The 27004-nt window shown below is 44.0% G+C and overlaps 1 protein-coding gene and 1 long non-coding RNA gene across 11 annotated transcripts in view; one reads left to right on the plus strand and one right to left on the minus strand.

The window, feature by feature from the left end:
* Window positions 1–1065: 1065 nt before the first annotated feature.
* On the minus strand, window positions 1066–7348 carry LOC140619374 (uncharacterized). Of its 10 annotated transcripts, none has more exons than XR_012019270.1 (5): window positions 6818–7348; window positions 5922–6318; window positions 5327–5440; window positions 3619–3757; window positions 1066–3471 (listed from the first exon to the last, which is right to left on the minus strand). It is a non-coding gene; the product is annotated as an uncharacterized lncRNA (long non-coding RNA). The 10 variants fall into 10 exon arrangements; XR_012019265.1 differs by having other exon boundaries at window positions 5327–5831; XR_012019267.1 differs by having other exon boundaries at window positions 5755–6318.
* Window positions 7349–7502: 154 nt separating this feature from the next.
* FBXW8 (F-box and WD repeat domain containing 8) overlaps window positions 7503–27004 on the plus strand; it is a 120969-nt gene continuing 101467 nt past the window's right edge. Inside the window, exons 1-2 of the mRNA XM_072802680.1 lie at window positions 7503–7820; window positions 23289–23393. Coding sequence (XP_072658781.1) covers window positions 7539–7820; window positions 23289–23393 — 387 coding nt within the window. The 5' untranslated portion in view covers window positions 7503–7538. The remainder of the gene's footprint in view (window positions 7821–23288; window positions 23394–27004) is intronic.

Here is a 27004-nt window from a genome sequence, read left to right on the forward strand (position 1 = left end):
AGTCTCCAGCAATTTGTCAATTACAGCTCAGGCTTTCCTACCATGGCCTTGGTTTCCACCTGTGAGTCCACTTTGGTAAGCTAGGACTCCCTGTATTCACCTGTTTCCACTTTTAGGGGCAGTGGTTTTCTCTGTCTTGTGTTACAGATCCAAGAAGAGTTGATGATTCTTCATTCAGTTTTTAACTTGTTAGGACAGAGTGGAGCCTTCCAAGCTCCCTACACGCAGAAGCGAAAGTCAACCTAAAAGTCCTAAGTAATACAGAACCTAACTCAGTCTGAAGAAGGAAGAAGGAAAGGAAGGTTTCTTTGAGAAAGTGTCCTCTAAAACAAAACTTGGCAGGGGTTAGGCAGGTGTAGGCAAGAGGGGGGTGAGAGTTTTAGGGGATGAGAGAGCTTGATGGAGGGGAAAGCTGGAAGGGTTTGAGATGATTAGAGATTGAAGGGGGAAAGTGTTCAGAGACCAGGCTGCAGAGGTGAGCTAGAGCCAGATTGCAGTCTGAAGGTCTTACATGGCATCGACCTTGGAGAAATCTCGGGAAGACAGACATTAGAATTCACAACAATGACGCGTATCCAAAGAACTCAGGCACATTATAGATGTTTCTGACTTCATCCCCACGACAGCTCCTGAGATGTCCATCTGCAAAGTGCTTTGAGGAAATCCTGAGTGGCTTAGGGCACTTTGCTGCTATTAAGTGCTCATATAAATTGTAACTTATTGGCTCAAATGTTTGATTTCCTATTTTTCTTTCCATTTGTGTGTCACCTGTAATTAGAGTTCCAAAGTGCTCAGAGTGATTTTTCTATTAAAATGAAAAGGAGAGGAGACTCTTTAGCAGATTGAAAAGTAGAATAGACCAGGCAACTTCTATCTCCTATATGAGCACTTGGGTTGAGATTTATGAGACTTACAATGACATCTCTCACTTCCTTCTTATAGGAGCGAATTTATCTTTCTCTCTGCTACTCTCTCTGTGTGTGTGGTTGTAAATATCTTTACTTGTAGCCTCATCAGTAACACAAATATTTATTTATTAAAAGACTTTATTTTATTCATGAGAGAGACAGAGAGAGGCAGAGACACAGGCAGAGGGAGAAGGAGGCTCCATGCAGGGAGCCTGACGTGGGACTCCTCTCTTAGCTCCATCATTCATGGATCCAGTTGTTTATTCATTCATTCAGCCACGGAACCAACAATTATCAAGCACATTTTAGGAATCAGGCTCTGTGCTAGGGGCTGAGAACACAAGGATGAACAAGGTAGACGTGGTTGCCACTGTCAGGGAGCCTACATTCTCATGGGAGAGATACACAAACAAATAATAAGACAATTTACCCATTAAGGCAAGGGTCAATTCCCTTGTAATTCCATTTTCTATGGAATTGGAATTGTGACTGGCTTCTTTCACTCAGCATGTTTTGGAGGTTCATCCGTGTTGTAGCATTTATTAGCACTCTGTTCCTTTTTATGGTGGAATAATATTTCATTGTATATATAGATCGCATTTCGTTTATCCATTCACCCATTGATGGACATTTAGGCTGTTTCCACCCTTTGGTGATTGTGAATATGCTGCTATGAACATTCATTACAGGTTTTTGTGTAGACATGTTTTCAATTCTCTGGGATTACTTAAATAAATAAAACTTTAAAAAATAATGTTGGGGAACTTCTTTCATTGGACGAGTCGGGGTCAAAGTCAAGCTAAGAACAAGAATATCTTGGGGCACCTCACTGGCTCAGTAGGTGAAGCAGGCAGCTCTTGATCTCAGGTTGTGGGTTTGAGCCCCATGTTGGGTGTAGAGATTACTTACAAATAAAATCTTAAAAAAAAAAAGAACAATATCTTCATGTGCACCCAGAGTGTGGTGCACCACTCCAGAAATACTCAGGCTTGTCATACCATGTTGCTTTTTAAGTGAGCAGGCAAAGAAACTAGCTCTTGGAGTCTCAGAGTCTAAGCTGGAGTGAGAACACCCATCTTGTGGACTAACGTCATCACCTCCTCCTTGTGTGCCTGAGATGGCTGAGCAAAGCATCTCTGATGAGCATTGGGCTGGAGCTGAATTTTCAAGGGAAATGAAAGGGACCCGAGGACAGAACTTGCTTCTTCTCTGAGAAAAGGTAATATTTCAGAGGGATGGGTTTTGGGACCAGGCTGGGAGATTAAAGGGATAGGTTGGAGGGGGCTTCAATAAAAGCAGGAGGAGATTGAGATGAGAGAGAGAGAGAGAGAGAGATATGGAGAGTGGTGTCCATATGGGACAACTTCCTTTTGAATGACTAAGTCTGTAGCTGGCAGCTGACACTGAATCCCGTCTGTTGCAGCATTTTTTTTAAAGGAATTATTGATGGGGGAATTCTCAAGAATGAGCAAATTGTTTCTTGCTACAGATAGCTTTTCTTTTTTTAAAGACCAAAGTTTTATTTTTTTCCCTCAGAGAATTTTATATCTTGTTGATTATGAGGCATAAAATAGCAATAAAGAGCAATAACACCCATAGTGATACATCAGGGTCATGTTGATATTCAAAATGACTATATATCATTCTGATGTTTTTGTTGATGTGTCTAAACAATATACTTTGAAATCATCATCATTTCCTTGTATTACTTTTCATATTCATCTCCTGGTGTTCCTCACACGGTAATGATCCCAAATGAGGTGTAAGTCTGCCATCCCATTCACAAGAGCTAAGGAGGTATCTTAATGTAAGTTGAAGGAAGTTTTGTCCTACTTCATGGATTGTTCAAGAATGAACAACTGTTGGGTTTGTAGTCTACCGAATACAACTTACACTTTTAACAAAAACTTTTATTCTTTAAAAAAGAATTTGTTGCTAATAATTAAAAAATCAAGATATTTATTTTCAGATGATCTGGATTAAGATCCAACAGGTGGGTGGAGCAGAGTATTGTCTAGATGGGCATCCACACTGCAGCTCGGGACAGTATACACCTGGCTTATGTGTCTCATTTTTGTTTCCTGGAGTTATCTGTAGGTATTTGAATCTGTGATCACTGAAGGCTTTGTGCAGTAGGCTGAATAATGGCCCCCAAAGATATCCAGATCCTAATCCCTGGAACCTGTGAGTGTTACCTTAGATGGAAAAAAAAAAAAGAAAGAAATCTTTTGCAGATGTGTCTAAATTAAGGCTCTTGAGGAGGAGGGGGATCCTGGGTTATCCAGGTGTGCCTTAGGTAACCATGGGTATCCTTATAAAAGAGAGGCAGAGGGGGACCTGAACCCAGGGATAGAAGGTAGGCAGTGACTGGAGTAAAATACTACACTGCTGGCTTGGAAGGTGGAGGCAGGAAGGCGGAGACAGGACAAGCCTAGGAACATAGTTCTAGAAGCTGGAGCAAGCAGGAAACTTGCTTCAGGAATCTCTTCTGGAGGAAGTGTGATCCTGCCAACACCTTGGTTTCAGCATGGTGAAACTGCTTTTGGACTTCTGGCCTCTAGAGCTGTAAGAGAATAATTGTGTGTTATTTTAAACCCCTTAACATGTCACTGCAGCAGTAGGAACTTGATCCACCTTCTTGTACCTGAGAACAAACAAATTAATAACATCTGCTCTTGTCTCTCGCCCTCTCTACTTTTCTAAGACTTACCCTGACCCAGAGGTAAAGAAGTCCTTGCACCTTGGTGGTCCAGTGACTGGCCTGAGGAGGGCGAACGAGACAGGAGGTACTTGTGGGAAAGATGGCGGCCACTTTTCAGACATCCTTCTGGGGCTCTGGTAGACCTGAGCTTGGGTTTTGTGGGGAATACACAATACGTCAGCAACGGGCAACAAAACACTGATGGTATGGACACCTGAATTTCCAGTATCTCTTTCCTGTGATAGCCTTGTAAATGTTTCAGTTTGTCCCAGTATCCCACCCTGCCTCTTCTGTTTTGGGGAACTTTGCCTCCCCATTTCATATAGTCCTGGAAACTGAGCCCATTACAACACCTCTACCCCAACCACTCTTCAAGGAATCAGGCCATCTTTTTTTTTTTTTTTTTAAGGTTTTATTTATTTAATCGAGAGAGAGAGAGAGAGAGAGAGAGAGAGAGAGAGAGGCAGAGACACAGGCAGAGGGAGAAGCAGGCTCCATGCAGGGAGCCTAACGTGGGACTGGATCCCGGGTCTCCAGGATCACGACCTGGGCTGTAGGCAGCGCTAAACCGCTGAGCCACCTGGGCTGCCCAGGAATCAGGCCATCTTGATGATTCTCTGGGGTACTGGTTCTCAAACTGGACCGTGCATCAGGAGCACCTTTAGGGGTTATTAAAACATTTGTTGGGGTTACACCCCCAAAGTCTGACCCTGTAGCATGGGCTGAGAATCCGTGTTCCTAACAAATGCCCAGGTGATGTTGGTCAAAGGGTCATCTGAGTCCTAGAAGATCGAAGACAGGTGGTGACATCATCCAAAACAGATGGTGACATCATCTGAAACAGATGGTTCATGACTTCCTATCATGAAATCCCTGAATCTGATCTGATTCTGGGCATTCTGAGGATCTGGTTATTTTTCTTTTAAACTTTGTGAGCCATTCTGGTTCAATTGCTTCTTAAACTAGCAAGACTTGCAACCAAAGAATTTTAATGGATGGAACTTGCAAGGAACACGTGACACAGAAAAAAGGTGGGTCTCGTGGAACACCAGACTTAGAGCATATTTTGAATGTAATCTCTATCAGCCGACTTACTAATATGAATCCTAGCCAGCATTTACTGAATGCCTACTGTGTGCCCTTCAGGTGCTAGGAGTTTTATAAACCTCTATCAGCCTTACAACCCTTCTGAAGGAAAGATCTTTAAATTTTTTTTTTTTCACTTGAGGAAATGGAGGCCCAGGAATTTACTATTAGAAAGATAAAATCAACATAGTTAATGGTACGCAATATTGAATAGAGAACAATATTTTCCTTCTTCTTGGTATATTCCCCCCTCCCTTTTTTAACCCCTGCTTTCTCTGGGTGATGAATGGCCCCATTAGCCTGCCTGCATTAGCCTTGTAAAAATTCTCTTAAAAGGACCAGAGAAAACAAGGATTTATTTTTTGAACATCCTAATCAGGTGTGTTAAAAATTGTTTTGTCTTAAATATTAGGTGTTCTGTAAACTCCAGAGCCACCAGAAAAGCCATGTTCGGACTTAGACTCACAAATTGATAATCAAAACAAATCTAACCTTTGGAATTCCATTTGGAAAATATCTAGTTTGAAGTGGAATGTAAGCTAAAGGTTCTGAGGAAAACTCCTTGTTTTTATTATGAAAGGAATACTTATTGGACTCCTGTTAAGCCCCACATCACATCCTCTTGACTCACCTCTTACTTTGTCATTGCTGTGGTAATTGGCTTTGTGCATGGGCAATCAGACAGTCCCTCCTGTTAGCTGCATAGAGTAGTTCTTGCTTTTTGCCTCAGGGCATCTCTGCTTCCCTGGTGTGGGACATAAGTAACAACTCAGTTAAACTCAGTTTGGAAGTAGGAGATTATGAAAAACTTTTAAGCTTTCTCTAATGGAGGATGGGTAAGTGAATAAAGTCTGTCTTTCATTTCTGATCCCTTGGGAGGACAATCTGGTGGTGACTTCAAGGCTGCCTGGAAGGTCTCCGTTGGATGGAGTGTAACTTGCTCACAGCAGGACCAACTCAAGATGGTCTTTGGATTAGCTGTCCCTCCTACCCCTGTTTGCTCTTCTCTTGGCACCCCACTTCTATTCTCTGAAAAAACGAGTACAAACAACTAGCTACCTGCCAGCCCAGGTCTCAGTCTCTGCTTTCTGGAGGAATCTGGGCTAGGTTAACATTCACTGTAGAAAATCAGTAGTCTTTTTGTTTTATATCTGTATATTCTAATCCATAATCTGGCCCCCTCTAGAGAGCTTCTCTGCATATGCACTTTAAAAAAAATTACTGACCTCATACTGTACATTGATGTATCCTGGCTTTCTCTTGCTAAGTCATGTGATGATGTGATTAAATTTTTCCATGTAATATTTAATAGCTACACAATATTTCACGGATTCTCTTTAAAAAATTATTATAGAGCAGTTACTATGTCCCAGGCACTGTCTTGAGCACTAAAGACCTAGCAAATGGACAAACAGATCGGGTCTCAGCTCTCCTGGAGCTGGTGTTCTAGTTAGGATCTTTCTTATATCCTAATGGGGCAAACTTTTTTTTTAAACCACTGGCCTGCTGTCAGTTATTTAGATTGCTTCTGATGTTCAGTATTATAAAACAAAGTTTTGGTGGTATTCCTTGAATTCATCCTCTCGTTTCTTCTCTTAGGGTAACTTCCTAGAGCTGGAATTGCTGGAAGAAAAGAGGAGGGTAAATGAGGGTGTTGCTGGGATCCCCAACTAGACTTGTCTGTCTGATTCTGGGGCCCAGGCTGTTGATAACCATGCTGTTAATATCCCCGTGCTGAAAAATCATGGTAACTAAGGTAACCAAGTGGTTCCTAGCTGGTTTAGGCATATAGGCTGTATGATTACGTAAGATCAGGCCTGGAGTGGGGGGGAAAAAAAATCCTGGGTCTGCACATTACCAGCTGCGTGCTTTTTTTTTTGGGGGGGGGGTGGTAAGCTCAGTTTCTTTATCTGTAAAGTGGGGACAAAACTTATGATCTGAAGGGGTTGTTAGTAAATACTTATTGAAGGCCCACTAATCTCCAGACTCCAAGTTAAGAATGGATAAGCCAGTAGGAAAGGGGAGAGATTAACAAGCAATTACATGAATCTAAATCTACAAACTGCGTTCTGTGCAAGAGAAGTACGGGGTGCTACAGGAATAAACAACCAGGTGACCTCACTTGAGGGAGATGAATCGAGGTATGAGCTGAGCCAGGAAAGCTGTGGAGGAGTTCACGAGGTCGGGGGGATTCCCAGAGGAGGGAACGGCAGGTGCACAGCATCTGGAAGATGCAATACGACTGCGCGCCACTTTTCCCGTCTCCCTTGTAGCTCCTTCTGGAAAGGTCTTCTCCGATCTTCCCACGGTTGGTTTTTCTCCTGGTTTAGCTCACGTGCCATCTCGGGAGTTCCCGGGACCCCCCCTAAAGCGAAGCCCTCATCCCCTCCGCTTCTCTGCCTTACCAACAGCTCCCAGTGATTCGAGCCTTCGGGTTCATTCCGTGGAACGTCCCCCCCGCCCCGCGTGAATGGAGACCCCAAGAAGGGAGGGATATTATGGGGGCGAGGGGCGGGGGCGCCGATGTGAAGGCTAAGCCCCCAGCGCCCGGCATCTAGTAGGTGCTCGACGCCCAAGAAACGGTGCTCGGCGCCAGGGGCGTGCGCGACGGGAGCGGGCGGCGGGAAAGCGGGGGCGGGGGGGTGAGCCGGGGGTCGGGGTCCCGGGGCCGCGGCCAGGCGGGCGCCTCGAGCCTCCTGCGCCGGGGGGACCGCCCGAGGGGCGCGCCGGGGGCGGGGCCGCCCACCCGGAACCCGAGTGCGGCGGCGCCGCGCGTTTCCGGCCGCGGCGGACACTTCCGGCGGAGGGACTGTCCCGTGGCAGCCGGGCCCGGAGCGGCGGCGATGGACGACCACAGCCTGGACGAGTTCCGCCGGCGCTGGCAGGAGGAGCTGGCGCAGGCCCAGGCGCTCCGGAAGCGGCGGCGGCCGCGGCGGCCCGAGGTGGCCGCGGGGCGTGGCGAGCAGGCCTCGGGGTACCTGGCGCTGGCCCAGGGCCTCCTGGAGGGGGCGGGGCGGCCCCCCGCGCCGCGGGCGACCCGGGCCGAGAGGCAGGACGCGGCGAGCCGCTCCCGCTCCCCGCCGGCCCGCGAGGAGCAGCTGGTGGACCAGCTCATCCGCGACCTGGTGAGTGAGTGGCTGCCGCCGCCGCCGCCGCCCCCCCCGCGCCCCCGCCCCCGCCCGGGTCGCATCCCTCCCCAGCGAGTCGGAAAGTAACCGTGTGCCGCCCTGTGTCTCCGGCCAGGCACGGAGCATCCCTGCAAGTGGCGGTCCCCACCCCGGGGTGGCCTTGTTCCCGCGTCTTGGGCAGCGTCCGTAGACGTTCTTAGGATGCCACAACCGGGTTCGGGGAGCTGCTGCTGGAGCCTGGCGGGTACAAGTTGATGCTCCCGAACGTCCGACAGCGCGTGGACAGCACTCAGAAACAGTTATCCAACCCCAAATGTCCGTATCCGTTTGAGAAATCCCGCTCTTGGGCCCTTTTAACAAGGGTTGCCTTTAGGGAGGAGGTCTCCGGACCAGGATAGAAAGCGATTTTTTTTTTAATTTTTTAATTTATTTATGATAGTCACAGAGAGAGAGAGGCAGAGACACAGGCAGAGGGAGAAGCAGGCTCCATGCACCGGGAGCCCGACGTGGGGCTCGATCCCGGGTCTCCAGGATCGCGCCCTGGGCCAAAGGCAGGCGCCAAACCGCTGCGCCACCCAGGGATCCCCTAGAAAGCGATTTTAACTTCATTTGCATAAAGTTTGTACCACTCAGTCCCCCCCACCCCCCCAACTGCACATGCATTCAGAAACAAAGCAGGGAAGGCGAAGTTCTTTGGGCACTGTCATTAGCATGGAGGTTCTTGAGAATTTGGAGGCGCGCCCTCCCCCCAAAACCCACCCCCTTAGCAAAGTTGGCACAGCCAGGATCATCAAAACACGTCCGTGGTTAAGGGTTCGGACGATACAGCAGGTTTGGTTTTGTTTTTTTTAAGACTTTATTCATTCATGAAACACAGGCGGAGGGAGAAGCAGGCTCCTTGCGGGAAGCGGGATGCGGGACTCGATCCCAGGATCCCGGGACCACGCACGACCTGAGCCAAAGGCAGATGCTCAACCACTGAGCCACCCAGGCTTCCCAGTACAGCAGGTTTTAATGGTTCAATGTATTTTAGAGATGGAGGGAGCAGAGGGAGAGTGCATCCTTAAGCACACTCCCTGCTAAGCTTGGATGCAGGTGCTGAGCTAGAGTTCATGACCCTGAGATCATGATCTGAGCCAAAGTCAGAAGTCCAGAGTCAGCTGCCTTAATGGCTGAGCCACCGAGGAGCCCCTGGGTCGATTTAAATTAGACTTATAGAAAAGGCTTCTACGGCTTCCCAGTTCAGAGTAATTCTGTAATTGGCAAGTTGTTTCTAGAAGCAATGACTTACTTAACGTGTAGTTTTCCTCAAGTGATATTAACTCCTATCAAGTGATAGGAGTTTCCACCAAGTTCTGGTCCTGCGCTCCCCTATCTCTCTAGGGCTAGAACCTTTTTGTGTTGTGTGTATTATAAACTCATTTAATGTGATAATTTTTATATGTATGAAAATTCATGGTGGCTTCCTGTCTGCTTCTGTAAAACGTGGGTCATCGCTGAGGCAGTTTGGTTTTGTTTTTTTAAAGACTTTATTTACATCTGGCAGATGTAAAAAATCTTTCAATGCCTTGGGAAGGTGGTTTAGCACGGATAAGTTGGTCAGGCCAGTCCAGATCTATGCAGAAGTTACTCCCATGGAAGTAGATTTGTAGGCTAAGGCAAGAACAGCTCATGGCAGTAGAGAGAAACAAGAAAGTGGATTGTTAGGACAAAGGCACACTTGGGGCCTCACAGCTAAAATCCAACCTGCTGAATGTGGCGGTGTCTTCAGGTTTCACAGCAATCCTGGGGAATCCATATTGTAAATCCCTTTTTATGAATAAGGATATTCAGAAAGGTTTTCTGTAACCACCCCAGGGATGCCTAGCTGAAAAGTTCGGGGGTGGGGGGGTTGAATTTGGATCTAGGTCTGCTAGACTGTAAATTTCACCAGGTAGTAATTTGACAAACTTGACTTGGTGTAAAAATCCCTTTAGGCCTTAATAAAAGGTTCTGGTGTGTCTCTGGATCTGCTTAATCAAAATCTCGAGGAAGCTCCTAGAAATGTGCTGGTTGGGATGTCCAGCAAATTTGAGACCTTGTTCTTTGCTGTACAGCTTCCTTTGGATTACTGCCTTGATTCTTCGAGGCTTTCTGGCCCTAATACTCCTGAGGGATAGGCATTGAGACTAAAAATAGCAGAGCCCTAAATGAAGTATTCTAGAAAAGGAAAGGGCCTGCCTACTGTAGGATCCAAGGGGCACATTGGAATTAGAGAAAACCTCCTCTGCATGCCCATGCCTACCACAGTAGGTACTGCTGGGCTCTGCATCCTAACAGCATCAACCTTAAGGACACTTTTTTTTTTAAGTACTTCACCATCATCAACATGGCTGTAAATAAAATTTCTCTCCATCTCCTTGGTACCGCCTTAAGGGTTTAAAGACCTTATCTTCTGTTCTCCCAACAACTCTCTCCAGTGGCTATTAGGCCCATTTGACAGATGAGCAGTAAGAAAAGTAATTGATTTTTAGGGGCAGTCAACCAACCTAGTATCCTAAATGTGAGAAATGATTTGTAACCTTTAGAGAAAAGACTTGGATCCCCATGTCCGAGGTTGTAAGCCCCAGAGCCCGGAGGTCAGGCAGATCCTGCAAATGAGTGAGGTAGCCTAGGAGTGGCTCATTCTGTCCTTTTTCCCAGTTCATCACGTGTTTTGTTGTATATCTTTCCAGATTCCAGCCATACATCTGTAATGCTTCAACTCATGGTTGTCCTTTATTTTCTTTATTTTTTATTTTTTTTTAAGATTTTATTTATTTATGAGAGACACAGAGGAGAGAGAGGGGCAGAGACAGGCAGAGGGAGAAGCAGGCTCCACGCAGGGAGCCCAACGTGGGACTCGATCCCAGGACTCCAGGATCACAACCTGGGCCAAAGGCAGGCGCTAAACCACTGAGCCACCCGAGGATCCCCTCATGGTTATCCTTTAAAAAATTTTTTTTAAAGTACTCTTCACCCAATTTGGGGCTTGAACTCACAACCCGGAGATTGAGTTGCATGCTCTACTGACTGAGCCAACTGGGCTCCCCATGATACCCGCTATTCTTTTTTGTCATGTTAAATATTAAATATGACAGAGAGTGTAGACATTGCCTTCATAATATCCTTAAAAAAATACTTAACCTTTTTTTTTTGAAAACTATCCCTCTTGGTCTTGTTTTTATACTTCTAAAAGTTTCTTTAAATCAAGCCCTGTTTGATCATAAATGTCCAAATGTGGTGAATTTTCACAAATGTACAAATCCATGTAAATAGCATCCAGTTTTCAGAACAGCATTATTAGCTTGTCAGAACCCCCATGTGTTCTCACCTGACTTCTAACACCTTATTTTCATTTTCTGTTTTTGAACTATAAGTAGAATCATTCAGCATGTGCTTGCTTGTGTCTGGGTTCTAGCACATAGCATTACGTGTGAAATTCATCCTTATGAATATGTCACGTTTTATTCTGTTGATGGACATTCTTGATAACTAGTTTAACAGCTCATTTGAGACCATTGGGAGTAGTGCAGTGAATGCTTTATATGTCTTTTGGAACCTGTGTACTCATTTTTCTTGGGTATATAGCTAATTGTGAAATTGCTGGGTCATAGGTCTGCAGGTGTTCAGCTTTAGTAAATACCAACAAACAATTCTCCAAGGTGGTTATAATGGCTTTCCTACATGATACAGTATTTCACTTTCTTCTTGCCATACATATAACAACATCTAACTGAGATGACATATGGGAACTGAATTCTACCTCAGCATGGGCAAGATGAGAAGGTGATAAATTGGGGGAATCCAAGCTGTAGCTGGGCTAAAGGTGGGAGCCATTGCCCATGTCAGCTAGTTGTTGCCTTGCAGGAATGTGGACCCAGTCTGGCAGAGTCTTCAGATTTTTGTTTTGTAATCAGGAATGTTTATTTTTATGTGGACTCCCATCAGTTTGTGCCACACAGAAAACACCCAAGACTTTGGCTTAAAACACCCCCAATTTAGGGGTGCCTGGGTGGCTCAGTTAAGCGTCTGCCTTTGGCTCAGGTCATGATCCGCGGGGTCAGCTCCCTGCTCAGTGGGGAGTCCGCTTCTCCTCTCCCTCTGCCCCTCCTCCTGCTCATGTGTTCATGCTTGCTCTCTGTCTCTCAAATATATAAATAAAATATTTTAAAAACAAACACCACTTTAGTTCATCATTTCAGGTTTGGAGTTTGGGCTGGGCATGGGTGGGTTTGCCCAGATGTCTACGGTTAGCTCCTGATTAGCTAGGCAACTCTGCTTCTGTGTGTGAGTGAGTGAGTGAGTTAGTGTGTGTGTGTGTGTGTGTGTGTGTGTGTGTGTGTGTGTGTGGTGGTCTGTCTCATCACCCAAGAAATGAGCCCTGGATGGACTTTCTCAGAGTTACAAGAGCAGCAGGAGGGCAAGCTCTAATGCCCAAGTGCTTCTGAAATCTGCCCAGGTTGTGTTGGTTATGGTCACATCCGGCAGAGCAAGCCAGATGGCCAAGTCTAGAGTTAGGGGGAGTCACCTGGTGCCTGGATACAGGAAGGAATGAACAAAGTAGTGGCCATTAATACCATCTATCACTCAAATTCTTCCCATTTTTAATTGCTGGTAACTAAGACCAAAAAAAAAAAAAGTGTTTTTAAGTGTTAACACTGGGTTAAATGAAACCTTCTGTGGGCCAGGTCTGCCTTGGGTCACAAGTTTGTGATCTTTGCATTTATTTTTCCAAGAATCCTTATTTGATCTATGGCTGACTCCTGAGAAGGAAGATTTAATTCCACTAGAGACTCCACAGAAACTGACAGTCTGATCCACTTGACATGAAGGAGAAATACAAATCTCTTAACATCTCCTTGTCTTGGGTGATTTCCCCCCAGTCTCTGGTGTGTTCTCTTGTGCCAGTGTGGCCTATTGTGTTGTATTTGCAGCCTCCTTCACTGTAGAGTCTTCAGTATCCTTGCTAGAGTGAGAAACAACTAGTAAGTTGGCAATCAAAAGTTAACTTGCCATTCAAGGAATAGGTGAACAGTACTGCCTTGGAGTGTCATCCGGCTGGGTGCAGGCTGGACCTTCCAAGGACAAGCACAGCTGAGATGAAAACTTAGAAGTGACTCCTCTTGGGTCTCGTCTTGTGAAGCTCTAAGTAATAGTACTGAGAAGCCATTTGGTTTTAGGTGTTGAATGGGGATACCCAAACGGTCTTTTTAATATATATGGTTTTAACTAGTGAAAGAAATGCTATGCCCTTGGACAGATTTTTAGAGGCAGTAGGCACTTGCTTCCTACGTTTACCCCTCTCCATAAATTACAAATTACAAGTGGGGACACTTGAGCATAATTGCAAGGATACTTCTTTCTTTGCTTGGTATATGTGATGTCCAGTTGCTTGGTCCCATTTTATTTAGGTGATGTGTCAGAACTCTGAGTGCGAGCAATCAGCAGCAAACTCAAACTGGCTTAAGAAACTGGAACGAATCTATTGACTCGTGCTCCTGAAGATTCCTTTTTTTTTTTTTTTAAGATTTTATTTATTCATGAGAAACAGAGAGAGAATGAGGCAGAGACACAGGCAGAGGGAGAAGCAGGTGCCATGCAAGGAGCCTGACGTGGGACTCGATCCGGGGTCTCCAGGATCACTCCTGGATTGAAGGCGGCGCTAAACCTCTGAGCCACCGGGGCTTCCAGGTGTGGGTGCTTAGATCATGCAACTAGAAATCTCTGTGGCCTGGTCCTGCTTTCCTTTTGTTGTCTTTATTCACAGGCAGGCTCTTCCTTTTTGGGGATAAAAGGGCTACCAGCAACTCCAGTCTTATCTTCTATCCACTTCCAACCAGGAGAAAGAGAGCATCTGTTATCTGCAGTAGAAATTATGAACTTAAATTCCCATTGGTCCAGCCTGGATCATGTGTTCATCTCGGGCCAATCACTAACTCAGGTTGGCCAGGCTTGTATCCACTCCCACTCCAGATGTTAGGGGGGAGGGGTCAGCCTCATTAAACCAAGGTGACCAAGAGTGGGAGTAGGGTGGTTTCTTAAATGAAGAGGGAATAGGTGTTGGGCAGGAAAGGACTGAAACGACAGATGTCTGCCTTAGGTGGATATTTGAAGCAGCCCTAACTATGGGAATTAATGTGTTTTCTAATCATCAACCATGTTTATTGATCAGCTGGATGCTGGGGAATCCATAGTAAACTGAATGGACATAGTCCCTGACCTCAGAAGCCTAGAGTCCTGCTTCTTTTAACTAAAAGGCTGACATTAATGGAAACACATTAGCTGAGGCACCTGGGTAGCTCAGTGGTTGAAAATCCGCCTTTGGTTCAGGTGGTGACCCCGGATCCCCCATTGGGCTCCCCATGTGGAGCCTGCTTTGCCCTCTGCTTATGTCTCTGCCTCTCTCTCTGTGTCTCTCATGAATAAATAAAATCTTGAAAAGATAAAACACATTAGCCCTGGTTAGAAGTCTAGGCTCTGAAGTCCAACAGACTCAAATTCAAATTGAGACCCTGCTATACTAGCTCTTTGACCTTGGGGGAGTTAACTTATCCTGCCTTCCTTATCAAGTGAGGATGATGCTAATGCCTGTCTTGTGAAGAGACCATGAAATAAAACCTGGCATACAGTGGCCAGTGAATTAAAGCTGGCCCTTTTCTTATTAGTACTGCAGAGCATTCACCATCCTCACTTGCTCTTTGCTAAGACTTATCACTGTCCTACTCCTTAGCTAGGGAGTCCCTGGAGGGCAGGGTGTCCTGTCTTTTCCTTGTACTCTTTCCTGTAGCACTCCCTGCAGTAGGGGCCACATCTAGAGTTGTTGATGTAGAATTACTGGCAGAATTACTGCTCCCAACAGCAGTGTTACAAAGCAGCTCCTTGGTTGTTAGAACCCCTGGGAACATTCAAACATTCTTCAAGGTAGGATTTGGGTTTTCAGGCCTGATAAAGTTTTATTAGTGCTGACTAATATGTATTGTTCATTATGTCCGTATTTGTCAGAACCTACATCTGTGCTGTCAACAAGTTCAATTTGATGGCGTGTTTTTCTTCTGTTTTTAAGTTAGAAATGAGTGAGGAAACTTGCTAATATGAACTCCAGCAAACAGCATAAAATGTGAACTTATGAACTGGCTTAGCTGGGCACACTTCCCTCCCTCTTTGCTGTCCTCTGCCCTCTCTTTGATGCTCAACTTGAATTCTCTCTATTCTGTTAATTGCCCTTCCCCTGATCCCCATCCCTCCAGCTCAGGGTTCTCTTCCTTCTTCCTTTACCTCAGTGGAAGAGTTCTTACTTTATCAATGCAGTTCATTTTTTCTTGTTATAAATCAGCAAGTCTCTACTTAGGCACCTTTTGAAATGCTCTTTGTGTAACCTGTAACTTAGGTCACCATCTCGTCTTTGGAAGTTTCTGCTGATTAAAGCAGCTTGGGCTTCATTCATTCATTCATTCACTCATTCCACAAGTATTTATTAAATGGCTTCTAAGTACCAGACACTGTTCTGGTCACTGAGGATACAGCAGTGAACAAGACAGGAAACTTCCGTGCCCTTACAGAACTTAGTTCTGGAGAGAAGTAGACAATGAACCAAATTGTCAGATAATGGTCTGGAGAAAGATACAGCGGGTAGAAGGGGTAGAGTGTATATGTGTCGGAGGAGAGGCTATAATTTTAAACAGTGCTGTTCAAGAAGGCCTTCATGGAAGGAAGGAGATGAGGGAGCAAACATGCAGAGATTTGTGGGAGGGGATTATAGGCAGAGAATAACAAACGTACTGGTTCTGTGCTGCCCAGGGCCTGTGTGACCTATGTGATTTAAAATTCTTAATCCTGGGCACCTGGGTGGTTCAGTGGTTGAGCATCTGCCTTTGGCTCAGGGTGTGATCCCAGAGTCATGGGATCAAGTCCCACATTGGGCTCCCTGCATGGAGCTGCTTCTCTGTCTGCCTATGTCTCTGCCTCTCTCTGTGTCTCTCATGAATAAATAAATCAAATCTTTAAAAAACAAATAAAATTCTTAATCCTTTTTATTTAATTTTAATTTTAATTATTTTTTAAAAAGATTTTATCCATTCATGAGACACACACACACACATACACAGAGGCAGACACATAGGCAGAGGGAAAAGCAGGCTCCATGCAGGGAGCCTGACATGGGACTCGATCCCGGATCGAGTGGGCTGAAGGTGGCGCTAAACCGCTGAGCCACCCAGGCTGCCTTCTTAATCCTTTTTAAACAAGCCCCTACCACCCCTTGTTCTACAGGGGATTCCACAAATTATGTAGCTGATCCTGATGGTAAGAATGTGCTTAGAATATTTAGGACCCTTGATGTGAAACTACTCTTTCCACAAATAAATCCATACCCATACTGGTCTAAGTTTTTGACTCAGAGTACCCCCTCACCTGACTTACCTCCTTTCTGGGTCCTTAAGCTCTGATCTCAGTTTAAACTAAAAGGGACTTGAAGGCAGAGGGCCAGCCTCTTCTGCTTCATACCAGCTTCTTTCACTGCCACACCCAGTACTCCCCTCCAGTCCTTTAGATTGGCGTTTGCTGCGTCCATTCCTTGCCAAAGTGCCCAGTGCAGTCCTACCAGTAGGTGTGGTTAGTGAGAATGATTCTCGAAGTTGGAAAGCCTGTTTAGAAAAAGACCAAAAAAATCCTATGGGCGTTTATTGTGTGTCTGCTGTGTGCAAGGCACTGTACTGGTTGGATTGTGTAGTGCTATAGTTCTCCCATCCATGCATGCAAACAACAGAAACTTACTAAATACTTTTTGCTCTATCTCATCACAAGGCACAGGGATTAGGTTAAATGTGAAGAGCTAACTTGGCTTTTTGTGAACCTTTGGAGCATAACCGCTCTTCATAGCATTGCTTCTGTGTAGAAATGATTTCTAAGTTCTAAATAGCTAACTTACTTAGGAACTTTGGAATGCCTGAGCCTGAGGGGACTGTGTATGTTGCATTTTGTTGTCTCTCATTTTTGTGCTGTTTTATATGATGATGATTTATCTCTAGAAAAGATTTTAGTTCTTTGAGTGTAGACATCTTATACATTTGCCAACAGCACATCTTCTCCCCCCAGCACCTGGGATGGCTCTGATTTCAGACAGTGTTTTGAACATAAAACACTTTATTTCAAGAATGTTTTACTTTTCTATGTCTGAAAATATCATCATGATTACTTTAAGAATACTTAGGGAATTCAGAAGAAGAAAAATCTTGTAATGCCATGTTCAGAGGCTATGACTTGAATTTTGGTGGTGTTCTGTCATTTTTTAAGAATAATACATATTTTGAGGCCAATGTGGGATTGTGAATAAATACCTATTTATCCTGAGTGTTTCAGACATCCTCTCCCCTCCTGCCCCCATCAACCAGTTTTTTTCTTTTTCTCAAGACCCAGGTGAAACTGGAATTCTTTCTGTTTGAGATTGTGTAGGTCTGCTCTACTCCGCTTTTGCAGTGTGTAGAGAATCAAGATAAATTCCTTTAGAAAACAGTCTCCTTTCAGCCACAGATTTAGCAGAAATACTATTGCACACCTATTGTATCCTTGAGATACTTTTCTCAGTTTCTTAAAACACCACCTCGAGAGAGCTTTCATGTTCTGTTTGCCCTGGAGATGTACATTGGGAACAAACCTTGAATCCGTTTCTTCACTTTTCACTGATTTGGCTCATAGTAATTATTCCTTCTTCTACTAAACAAGAGAAGACAGATTAAATTTCTAACAGTAAGGCACAAAACCAATCCATTTACAGAATTAGTCTTACATTAGCACATAGGAGTACAAATCAGCCTCCCTGGGGATGGATCTATTTGCAATTTCTTTTAGCATTTTTGGAGTAAGTCCAGCAGACTTTGGGAAAATCTAGTATTCACTGACTTTGAATTAACAAAGTAACATGACCCCTTTGTGGGGTTTGTGTGGGGTTTTTGTATTTTTTTTTAATCCATCTATGATTTAGGGTTGTGATACTCAATTTCTAGTGTGCATGAGGATCCCTGAGGAAGAGATGCTTGAGCCTCACCCCTGGAAATTTGGGGTAACAGGCAATTTGGGACATTTTTTAAAATAAATTTATTTTTTATTGGTGTTCAATTTACCAACATACAGAATAACACCCAGTGCTCATCCCGTCAAGTGCCTCCCTCAGTGCCCGTCACCCATTCACCCCCATCCCCGCCCTCCTCCCCTTCCACCACTCCTAGTTCGTTTCCCAGAGTTAGGAGTCTTTATGTTCTGTCCCCCCTTCTGATATTTCTCACACATTTCTTCTCCCTTGTCTTATATTCCCTTTCACTATTATTTGTATTCAATTTGGGACATTTTTAACTTCATAGATGGTCTTGATGTGTAATACAGGACAAGAGTCACCATAGTGATAAGGAATCAATATTTGAGCCATTAAAGACTTGAAAGCCAGGTTGGTTGCATTTTATCAAAATCGTGTTTTTCCCCAAATTTGAAGCCGTGTTAATACTTTAATGTATTGGTTTTCTATAGTATTATTAGCCAGTATTACATTGCTTAGGTTATAAAATTAATGGAACGTGGTTCTCTCTAAACATTATGGTCCTACTGATATATTCATAGTGTGACTAGGTTTCCCTATGTTAATATTTCCAGTGTTTTTAATCTCTTTCCTTCACTCTTGGAATATCTTTGTTTATAAAATGTCAACTTGTCCATTTCTATGTTTGTAAGTCCATATAACTACAGAATTGGTTCATGTGGCCTGTAACTTTTCAGATGGCTGTGTGCTTCAGAATAGCCTAGGTGGAAGTCTGATAGCACTCTTTAGATTATAAGGTATTTCTCTGTACACTTGTAGCAGGTAGTATTGTTTACCTCTATGAGCTGTGGGAAGGGCCAAATGGTAGTGCTCAACCCTTGCTGTTGCTGCTTTTAGCATGTGTGTGGTTATTGGGCTAGCACCTCTGTCCAGGATGTGTCTCCATATCCTTGTCAAATCCTGGGTATCTATAAAAGAACTACATTTTCAACCACAGGGTCAAACATGCTCATAACTCTCAATATTTTATAAGGTGTTTCTCAAGTGATAGGTTACTAATAACAGTGAAGTTTATAAATTACTTATTCAACTTTGAATCTACTCTAGTTCTCTCTTGGTATAATAATGTCACTCTAATATCACTCTACCTCCTTGAGTGGAGGAAAGAGAAATATGTTGGCTAAACTATGTCTCCAGAATTGTGCATCAGAACCTTTGGGAACGTGTTAAATACGGACTGTCATGTATCATTTCTATTGCTTTGGGAGATCAGGTTAAGGTTTTTGTAAAATAGATTCTGGGAGGAGATTTGCCTGCAGGTGGTTTAGCAGGTTGGCCTTCTCGAGAAGTCTTGACTTGAGACAAGAGTGACAAGCCTTTGTACTAGTCACTGGATGCAGGCTGCCCTCCAGAATGTCATGTAACCTTGGACGCGGCAGCTTTTTTTTTTTTTTTTTTTTAAGATTTATTTATTTATTTATGAGAGAGAGAGAGAGAGAGAGAGAGAGAGAGAGGCAGAGACACAGGAGGAAGGAGAAGCAGGCTCCATGCCGGGAGCCCAACACGGGACTCGATCCCGGGACTCCAGGATCACGCCCTGGGACATGGCAGGCGCTAAACCGCTGAGCCACTGAGGGATCCCCGAGGCAGCTTATTTGACCAAGAGTAGTGCCTAGGAAGGGGCTCAGCGTCAAGCTGAGCCAGTGAATCAAGAATAGGCAGCATTCTGAGTGTTTTGGGCAATGAGTGTCATGGACCCAGAGGGAGAATCTGATGACCCACCACTATAAGAACTATAAGAACGTGATAAAATGTCTTGCCAAAGAGATTCCAAGTGTGCAGCATGAAACTTGAGCCTTTGGCTTCCTGACCTTGTGGGTCTACATAGGTCTTAAGAGGTGGACCTTCCTTTATCACATTGGTTTCTTTTTTACCCTGCCATTCCCCAACCAGTGGTAGCAACAGGGAGGATCATTTACATGAGTCTGGAACTTGATCTGTTAGGGATTGACAATCATTTTGGAGTTTAGTTGTCATTCTAGGGGCATAATTATTTTTTAAAAGTTTGGCTTTATAATGTTGGAGTTCACGTAATTATAATTCAGTGCTTTGAAACCGTTGTTGTTCCCCAGAACTTACAAATTCTCAACACTCACACTGTTATGTGGACAGTGAGAACAGCACGGCATTTCAGATCCTTTGTTGGTATGGGAGGCTATAACACCCCTGACTGGTCATTTGCACCCTGGAGGCTGCATCCTTTACCTTCACTGTGCATTAGAGTAAATCCTTCTTTAGTTATTATTGCAGTATAACCTCTTAAAATTGCTGATTCTCTTTGAAAAGTTCTCTGGAAAAAGACCTATTGTGTGGACACTCCCATGAGTAACTTTTCATCCACTGTCGCCAACTATCCTCTGCTTAGGGTGTGACAGGGGGAGACAAAACTTTCTCTGTAAACAAGCTGGTAGAAGAGTCACATGGAATGTAGACCTAATCAAATTTCTGTTGAAGGGGGAAAAAGGGAGCTGAAGTGTCATTCTAGGAAAGAATATAACAGTATTAGTTACATGCTTTGCCGTGGTACTTGCCCCATGCACTTTCCATGTATTAGTTCATTTTATTCTTGTAACTACCCTGTGAGTAGGTAGGTATGTTCTCTCTTTAACAGATGAGGAATCAGAGACACAGATGTATTTAGCCTGGTCACATGGCTAGTCAGGTGGCAGAACCAGGATTATCAGTTTGAATCTTTGTTCTGAACCTCCATCCCAGAGGTCTGGTGGTTGGAATTAAAGAGGATGGCGATAGGGTTGTGGTTCTGCAAGAGTAGAGGCACTGTTTTCCAGAATGAGAAGAGAGTATTAGCCATCTGAATTGGGCAAAAGAAGGAAGGCTCCTGCCATCACAAGTGTGACTTTTCTGAACCAGAATAATAAAAATAAAGGTGATTCTCCTGCTTTGTTGCAGTAGTGTCACGTCCAGAAACCAGTTAATAGTCCTTTTTTTAAAAAAGATTTTTAAAATTTATTTATTCATTTATTTATTCATTAGAGTTACAGAAGGAGAGGCAGAGACCTAGGCAGAGGGAGAAGCAGGCTCCCCATGGAGAGCCCGATGTGGGGCTCCATAAGGACCCCAGGATTACCACCTGGGTTCAACTACTAAGCCATCCAGGTGCCCATACCAGTTGATAGTCCTGAAGCAGGGAGTGATTGGAGAAAGCATGCCTGGTGTCTCTAACAGTGAAAAGCTAAATATGAGTTCATTTTGTATGAGGGCATGCTTTTCCTTTTTTTTTTTTTTTAATTTTTATTTATTTATGATAGTCACACAGAGAGAGAGAGAGGGGCAGAGACACAGGCAGAGGGAGAAGCAGGCTCCATGCACCGGGAGCCTGACGTGGGATTTGATCCTGGGTCTCCAGGATTGCGCCCTGGGCCAAAGGCAGGCGCCAAACCGCTGCGCCACCCAGGGATCCCGAGGGCATGCTTTTCTTTGCCTTCATTCTGCTTGTATGAGGATAAGGAACATTTTTCTCTGGTTTCTCTACCAAGCAGGTAAAGTAAGCTTCTTCACCTCACCATAATCAAATAATGCAAAAGAGAAAGCAGAAGGAAGTTCAAGGTCACAAATGATAGTCTGGTCCTGTGTATGGCTTTCCTCAGCTGGTGGTGTGTGACCCCCTCCCCCCCCCACCGCAACCCCTCCCCTACCCCCACCATCCCGGTTGTGTGGTTGTGTTACGGAGTCTCAGGTTATATCTGGGCCAAGTGAGAAAGTGCTGCCTCTTTTCCCCCTGTGAGTGAAGCCGATTAGTTGTAAGAGGGGACCTAGCCTGACATTAGACTAATGACTTTCCATTATTTTTTTAGGCAGGGACTCCTTTGTCTTCGATTACACTTGCAGATTTTCTTCTGAGTTTTTTCCCCTGCCCCCCCCCCCCCCCCCCCCCCGTATGGCCAACATTTCTCTGCCGATTTAACATTCTGTACTGTCTTTGCCCACAGAGAACTGTCAACTCTTGCTCTTTTTCCCTCCAGAGATCCTTTTTGGCTCTCATACTTAGCCTTGTGCTGTTTTTGCAAAGTTGAATACATTTCCTTCTTATGCCTTGCATTATCTTTTAGCTCTGAGACTCCTAGATGAATGAAACGTGATTCCAGAAAAATCTTTACCCTGGATCTTGGTTGGGGCTAAATCAGTGCTCCCACTCCCTTGGAAATGCTGGACTATTTTCACTTTTCAGACTGCAGCCTTGAGGTATAGGACTGTCATATTTGAGTGGTGAATTAATAATCTGCTTGCAATCTGTAAGTCACTAATGTCAACAAAAACTTATTAGAAATAAATTTTATTAAGTAAGTTCCATTGAGACAAACAGCCTGCTGTCCCTAGCTTTGCAGAAATACATACAAAAGTGAGCTTTAGCAGGTGGATTTTGGAACAGCCAGAGGGGCACATAGACACACTTGGCTTTCTTTCTGTTTCACACTCCTATTTCTTTGTGCAACCAGGATCGTCATGACAGCCTTATCTCTCAAATAAAGCCTGTTACCTCATCCCTAATTGCTTATCCAAAGGCAGGCGAGCTCTAATTTCTCCACATTAATAAATGACATCGAAGAAGAACTGCTTTGTTTGCACTGGCTCACTCAGGTTAACCAGCGTAGGCCCCCGAGTGCATTAGGAAACCGTATGTTTCTCCAGTGGCCAAGGGGAGGTGGTGCTCACCTCATTCAAGAGCAGCATTTCGTTTGTTTACTTCTTGCTCATGTTCATAGTCCTCTTCTTTCCCTGATGAAAACACTTTAGTGACCTAGGTCAGCATTTCTCGGACTGTGGGTGCTCACTGCCCTCCAAGTTGGGTATAATAGGAGTTGTCCTTGGGGGACTGGTGGCCCCTCTGATTTCAAGGTTCACTTTGTTGGCTGCCCCACTCAACTTTGCTCAGAGGCCTTTCCACAACCTTTGCACTGATTCCTGTGGCATACCCCAGATTGTGAGCTGGCACTCTTGCTTCTCCTTTTTTTTTTTTTTCCTAGATTTTATTTATTTATTTACTCATGAGACACACACACAGAGTGAGAGAGAGAGGCAGAGACATAGGCAGAGGGAGAAGCAGGCTCCATGCAGGATGCCCGATGTGGGACTCGATCCCTGGACTCCAGGATCAGGCCCTTGGGCCGAAGGCAGGGAATGTGAGAAGGGTGGGCTTGTGGCAGTGAGAATCCAGAAGGGTCCTCAGGTTTGGAATCTATTCTGTGAGTGCTCCATGGAGTAGTAGTGAGAATGCGAGGCTCCCCCTGGGACAATAGCACTTCCCTCACTCCCACCAAGAATATCTCTTGCCCATTAAAGGAGTGTTTTCATACTTCCGAATTGTAAACTTCTTTCCCTTCTCTTTTTCTCCTCAGAATGAAATGGATGACGTGCCCTTCTTTGATATCCAGCTACCTTATGAGCTGGCAATCAACATATTTCAGTATCTGGACAGGAAAGAACTTGGAAGGTGTGCACAGGTAAGCGGTCATTGGGCTGATGGTTCAAGATTTACTTCCACTTGTAATGCGAGGATGGGCAGCTCTTGGGTGACAGAGATTGACTTATCAGAATTGCAAACTTTAAAGAACGAATGAAGTGGATAGCACCTTTCCCTGAACTGGAAGGATTTTGTTCCACATTACCACTTGGTGTTTATCTTTTTGTGGCCATCTGTTCAATAGCTCTGTTCTCCCTGCAGTCTGAGTTATGGTTGACCTGTGGGCTGACAACTCTGTACTTGGCCTTTATAGAGCTAGCCTGAGCTGTTAATATCCTCACCATTAATGCGAGGATGCCAGCCGTTGGTTAAATCAAGCCAGTTGTTAGGTGGGGAGTTGAGGGGTCAGCCTGGGGACAAAACAGTGAAGTCATGTGTTAGGCGTGTAGGCCAAATGATCCTTTAAAACACTAGAATGTGAGGTGCGATTCATGTGAGAACAGACACCCCCGGAGGGAATTGCAGATCTGTGTCCCCCGTCTCCTGCTTGTGCTAGGGCGTATGCCCATGGGGCAGCATGGTGGCACATACCATCCAGGCCACACTTTACTGTGTACACGAGTCACAGGAAATCTTGATAAAATGCAAATTCGGACTCAGAGGTCTGGGTAGGGCCTGATATTCTGCATTTCTAACCAGGTAATTTCCGTGTGGCTTGGACCACACTTGCAGAGGCAAGAGTTTATGCCATTAAATTAGGTCTCTTATTCACTTCTTTTTGGTGAAGAGTATAATTGGTGAAGTGTACAATTTCTCCTAAGTTGAATATATGATTGCTAACCATTTGACTCTCATGAACAACTGTATTCCCCAGAAGACACTAGAGTGTTTGTTGTCTATAACTCCTAAAGAAATAATTTGTCTACTGGCCGCCATTTTGCACCTGGATTCTAGATTACATTTTACACAGCTGTCTACATCCTTAAAGGGATCAGGCAAATGGAGTGGTACCAGAACTATATACTAAAAATCCAGGGATGCCTGCCTGGCTAGTCACAGGAGCATGCAATTCTTGATCTCGGGGTTGTGAGTTTGAGCCCCAAGTTGAGTGTAGAGATTACTTAAAAAATAAACTTAATAAAAAAAAAATCCAAACCACCCCCAAGAAGTGAAGTTAAAAACATAAAGGCAGTTTGAGAAGTGCATACTGTAGCTAAATTTAGACTTTAGAGCTTGCTACCTCTGGCAATTCAATGAAGTCACACACAATATAGGACAATTTAAAACATATGGTTTTACACCATATGAAGCAGTTTTGCTTAATCAAAACTTTCTACCTATATATGAATTTGAAAAATCTTTCAGTGTTCTTGATTGCCACAATTTTAAGTATGGGGGTGTTGGCAAATATTTTTTAATGCAGAGTCTGGAATCTTTAGGAAATGATGGAAGAAATTATTCCAGGGCTAAAATTTACTAAGTAAAAATGTACTGAAATGTAAACCGTGCTCAGAGCCTATCAATTGCATTAAGCAAGAGTACCTATATTGTCTTCTTCTTTCCCTTGGAAATTGGATTTGTTCTATTCTAACTTTACACTTTGGCCCTGTTCCCAAGAGTCGAAAACAAGAGTGTAGCTAAATGAGTCCAACTCCTGGATTTCAGCCTGATGCTGTTAGCTGAAGTCTTGGAACAGGGTCTGATAGCTAGCTGCTTTCCACAAAGTCAGCATTAGATGATAAAATCTTCATTCTTGATAGGGAGCTGCTGTTTAAGGAACATTTCTTTTAACATTGCTTTTTGCTCTCCTGCTTTGTAGAGGGCCATGTGGCTTTCACATCTGCTGCTGGTTTTCTCATCCAAAGAGTTTATCAGTAAAAGATAGGATCTAGTGGAAGAAGAGATCCCCCTTTTGGTACAAGGGGGCTACATTTCAGGATAGATTGGTTATGCTGGTGAGATTATTCTGCAGGTGTGAACAGTTTAATTTGCAACACAGTGGTCCAATTGTCCACCAGAATTCTTCTCTTTTTGGCCAGTTGGATTTGTTTATTGTTTTTCATTTCAACCTAATTTTTAGAGCACATGTACAAGCATAGAAAATATTCTTAAACAGAACCCCCAAGTGGCTCTGGTCTGTGAAGCCAGGATTTATTTATTTTTAATAGTGCCTTTGCATGAAGATGACAATGGATGGCTGGTAATTTTTAGAATTGGCTTTGTTTTTTCAGGAATTAAAATACAGCCACAAAGTAATAGAGTAGCATTTTCATTTGTTTCTTGTGTTTTTATTTTTGAAACCAGGAAAAAATCCTTCTGTTGAGTGGAATATCCTGCTGCTTTATGATTTGATTTTAGAGGGGGCTTGCTCTGTCTGTCTCTCTCTCTTTTTCTCTTTTAATCAAGCCGCCTTGGGATTTTAGTGAAATTGGGCCAGTTATACTGGAGTTGGCACCATGAACTATATGTGTGCCCTTGGAGAAAACCTGTTTGCTTAGATCTTTATGCCAAATTGGTAACTGACTAACAGTAAGGAACCCGGATTGGGAGGAACTTTTTGAGATTTAATTATGCCACAAACTATGCTGGAGAAGTGATTTTGCTCTGACTTTGTGTCTCCCTTCTGCGTCCCCTATTTTTCTGCTTTGTGGGCTTTAAGCTTTCAGAACTAAAGTCTTACTACATTAGTTTGTGATCCTTGTGTATTTCTGATGCTGACCTGTCTAGCTCCTTGCTATCAATAGTTGTCTCTTAAGGGATTTAGTGTCCCTATGGGAGTGTTTCAGGTTGAGAGGTCTTGAAAACAGTGTGGCTTTTAGTAAGCAAAGTTATGCATTGGACGAGTCATTGAACAGCTTTATCATTTTGCTACTTATAATTTTATGGTTTCGTGTATGTATGCACCCACAGGATTCCTGGCACTCTAAAAGATCATGTTTTCAAATAGATAACAATTAAAAAATTGTTCAGTTCAAAATTACAAATTTTTTATGAGAAGAATAAAATCTGTTATATGAAATAGACATAATTCTGACAAGTAATTGTTTTAGGATTTACTAACACTCATTTTTAAAACTTCTAAAATATTATAAATTCACGAGTGGTTGCAAAAGATAGTATGAAGAGGTCCTGTGTTCTTTTCCCTTAGTTTCCTTCATTGGCAATATCTTGCATACCTACAGAAGTAAAATCAAAGCCAGGACACTGACATTAGTACAGTCCACAGAGCTTACTCAGATTTCATCAGTTTTACATAAACTTATTTGTGAGTATATTTAGTTCTACCTAGTTTTATTACAGGTATGTATTTGTGTGACCACACAGTAAAGGTATACAACATCTATCAAAGAATCTTTTGTACTATCTCTTACGGCCCAGCCACCTCTGCCCCCTCCCCATCCCTGGCCCCTTGCAACCACCAATCTGTTCTTATCTCTATAATTTTGTCTTTTTTTTTTTTTAATTTTTTATTTATTTATGATAGTCACAGAGAGAGAAAGGGAGAGAGGCAGAGACACAGGCAGAGGGAGAGGCAGGCTCCATGCACTGGGAGCCTGATGTGGGACTCGATCCCGGGTCTCCAGGATCGCGCCCTGGGCCAAAGGCAGGTGCCAAACCGCTGCGCCACCCAGGGATCCCCTGTCTTTTTTT

This window comes from Canis lupus, chromosome 27 (genome assembly GCF_048164855.1).
Source record: "Canis lupus baileyi chromosome 27, mCanLup2.hap1, whole genome shotgun sequence".
Classification (NCBI taxonomy): domain Eukaryota; kingdom Metazoa; phylum Chordata; class Mammalia; order Carnivora; family Canidae; genus Canis; species Canis lupus.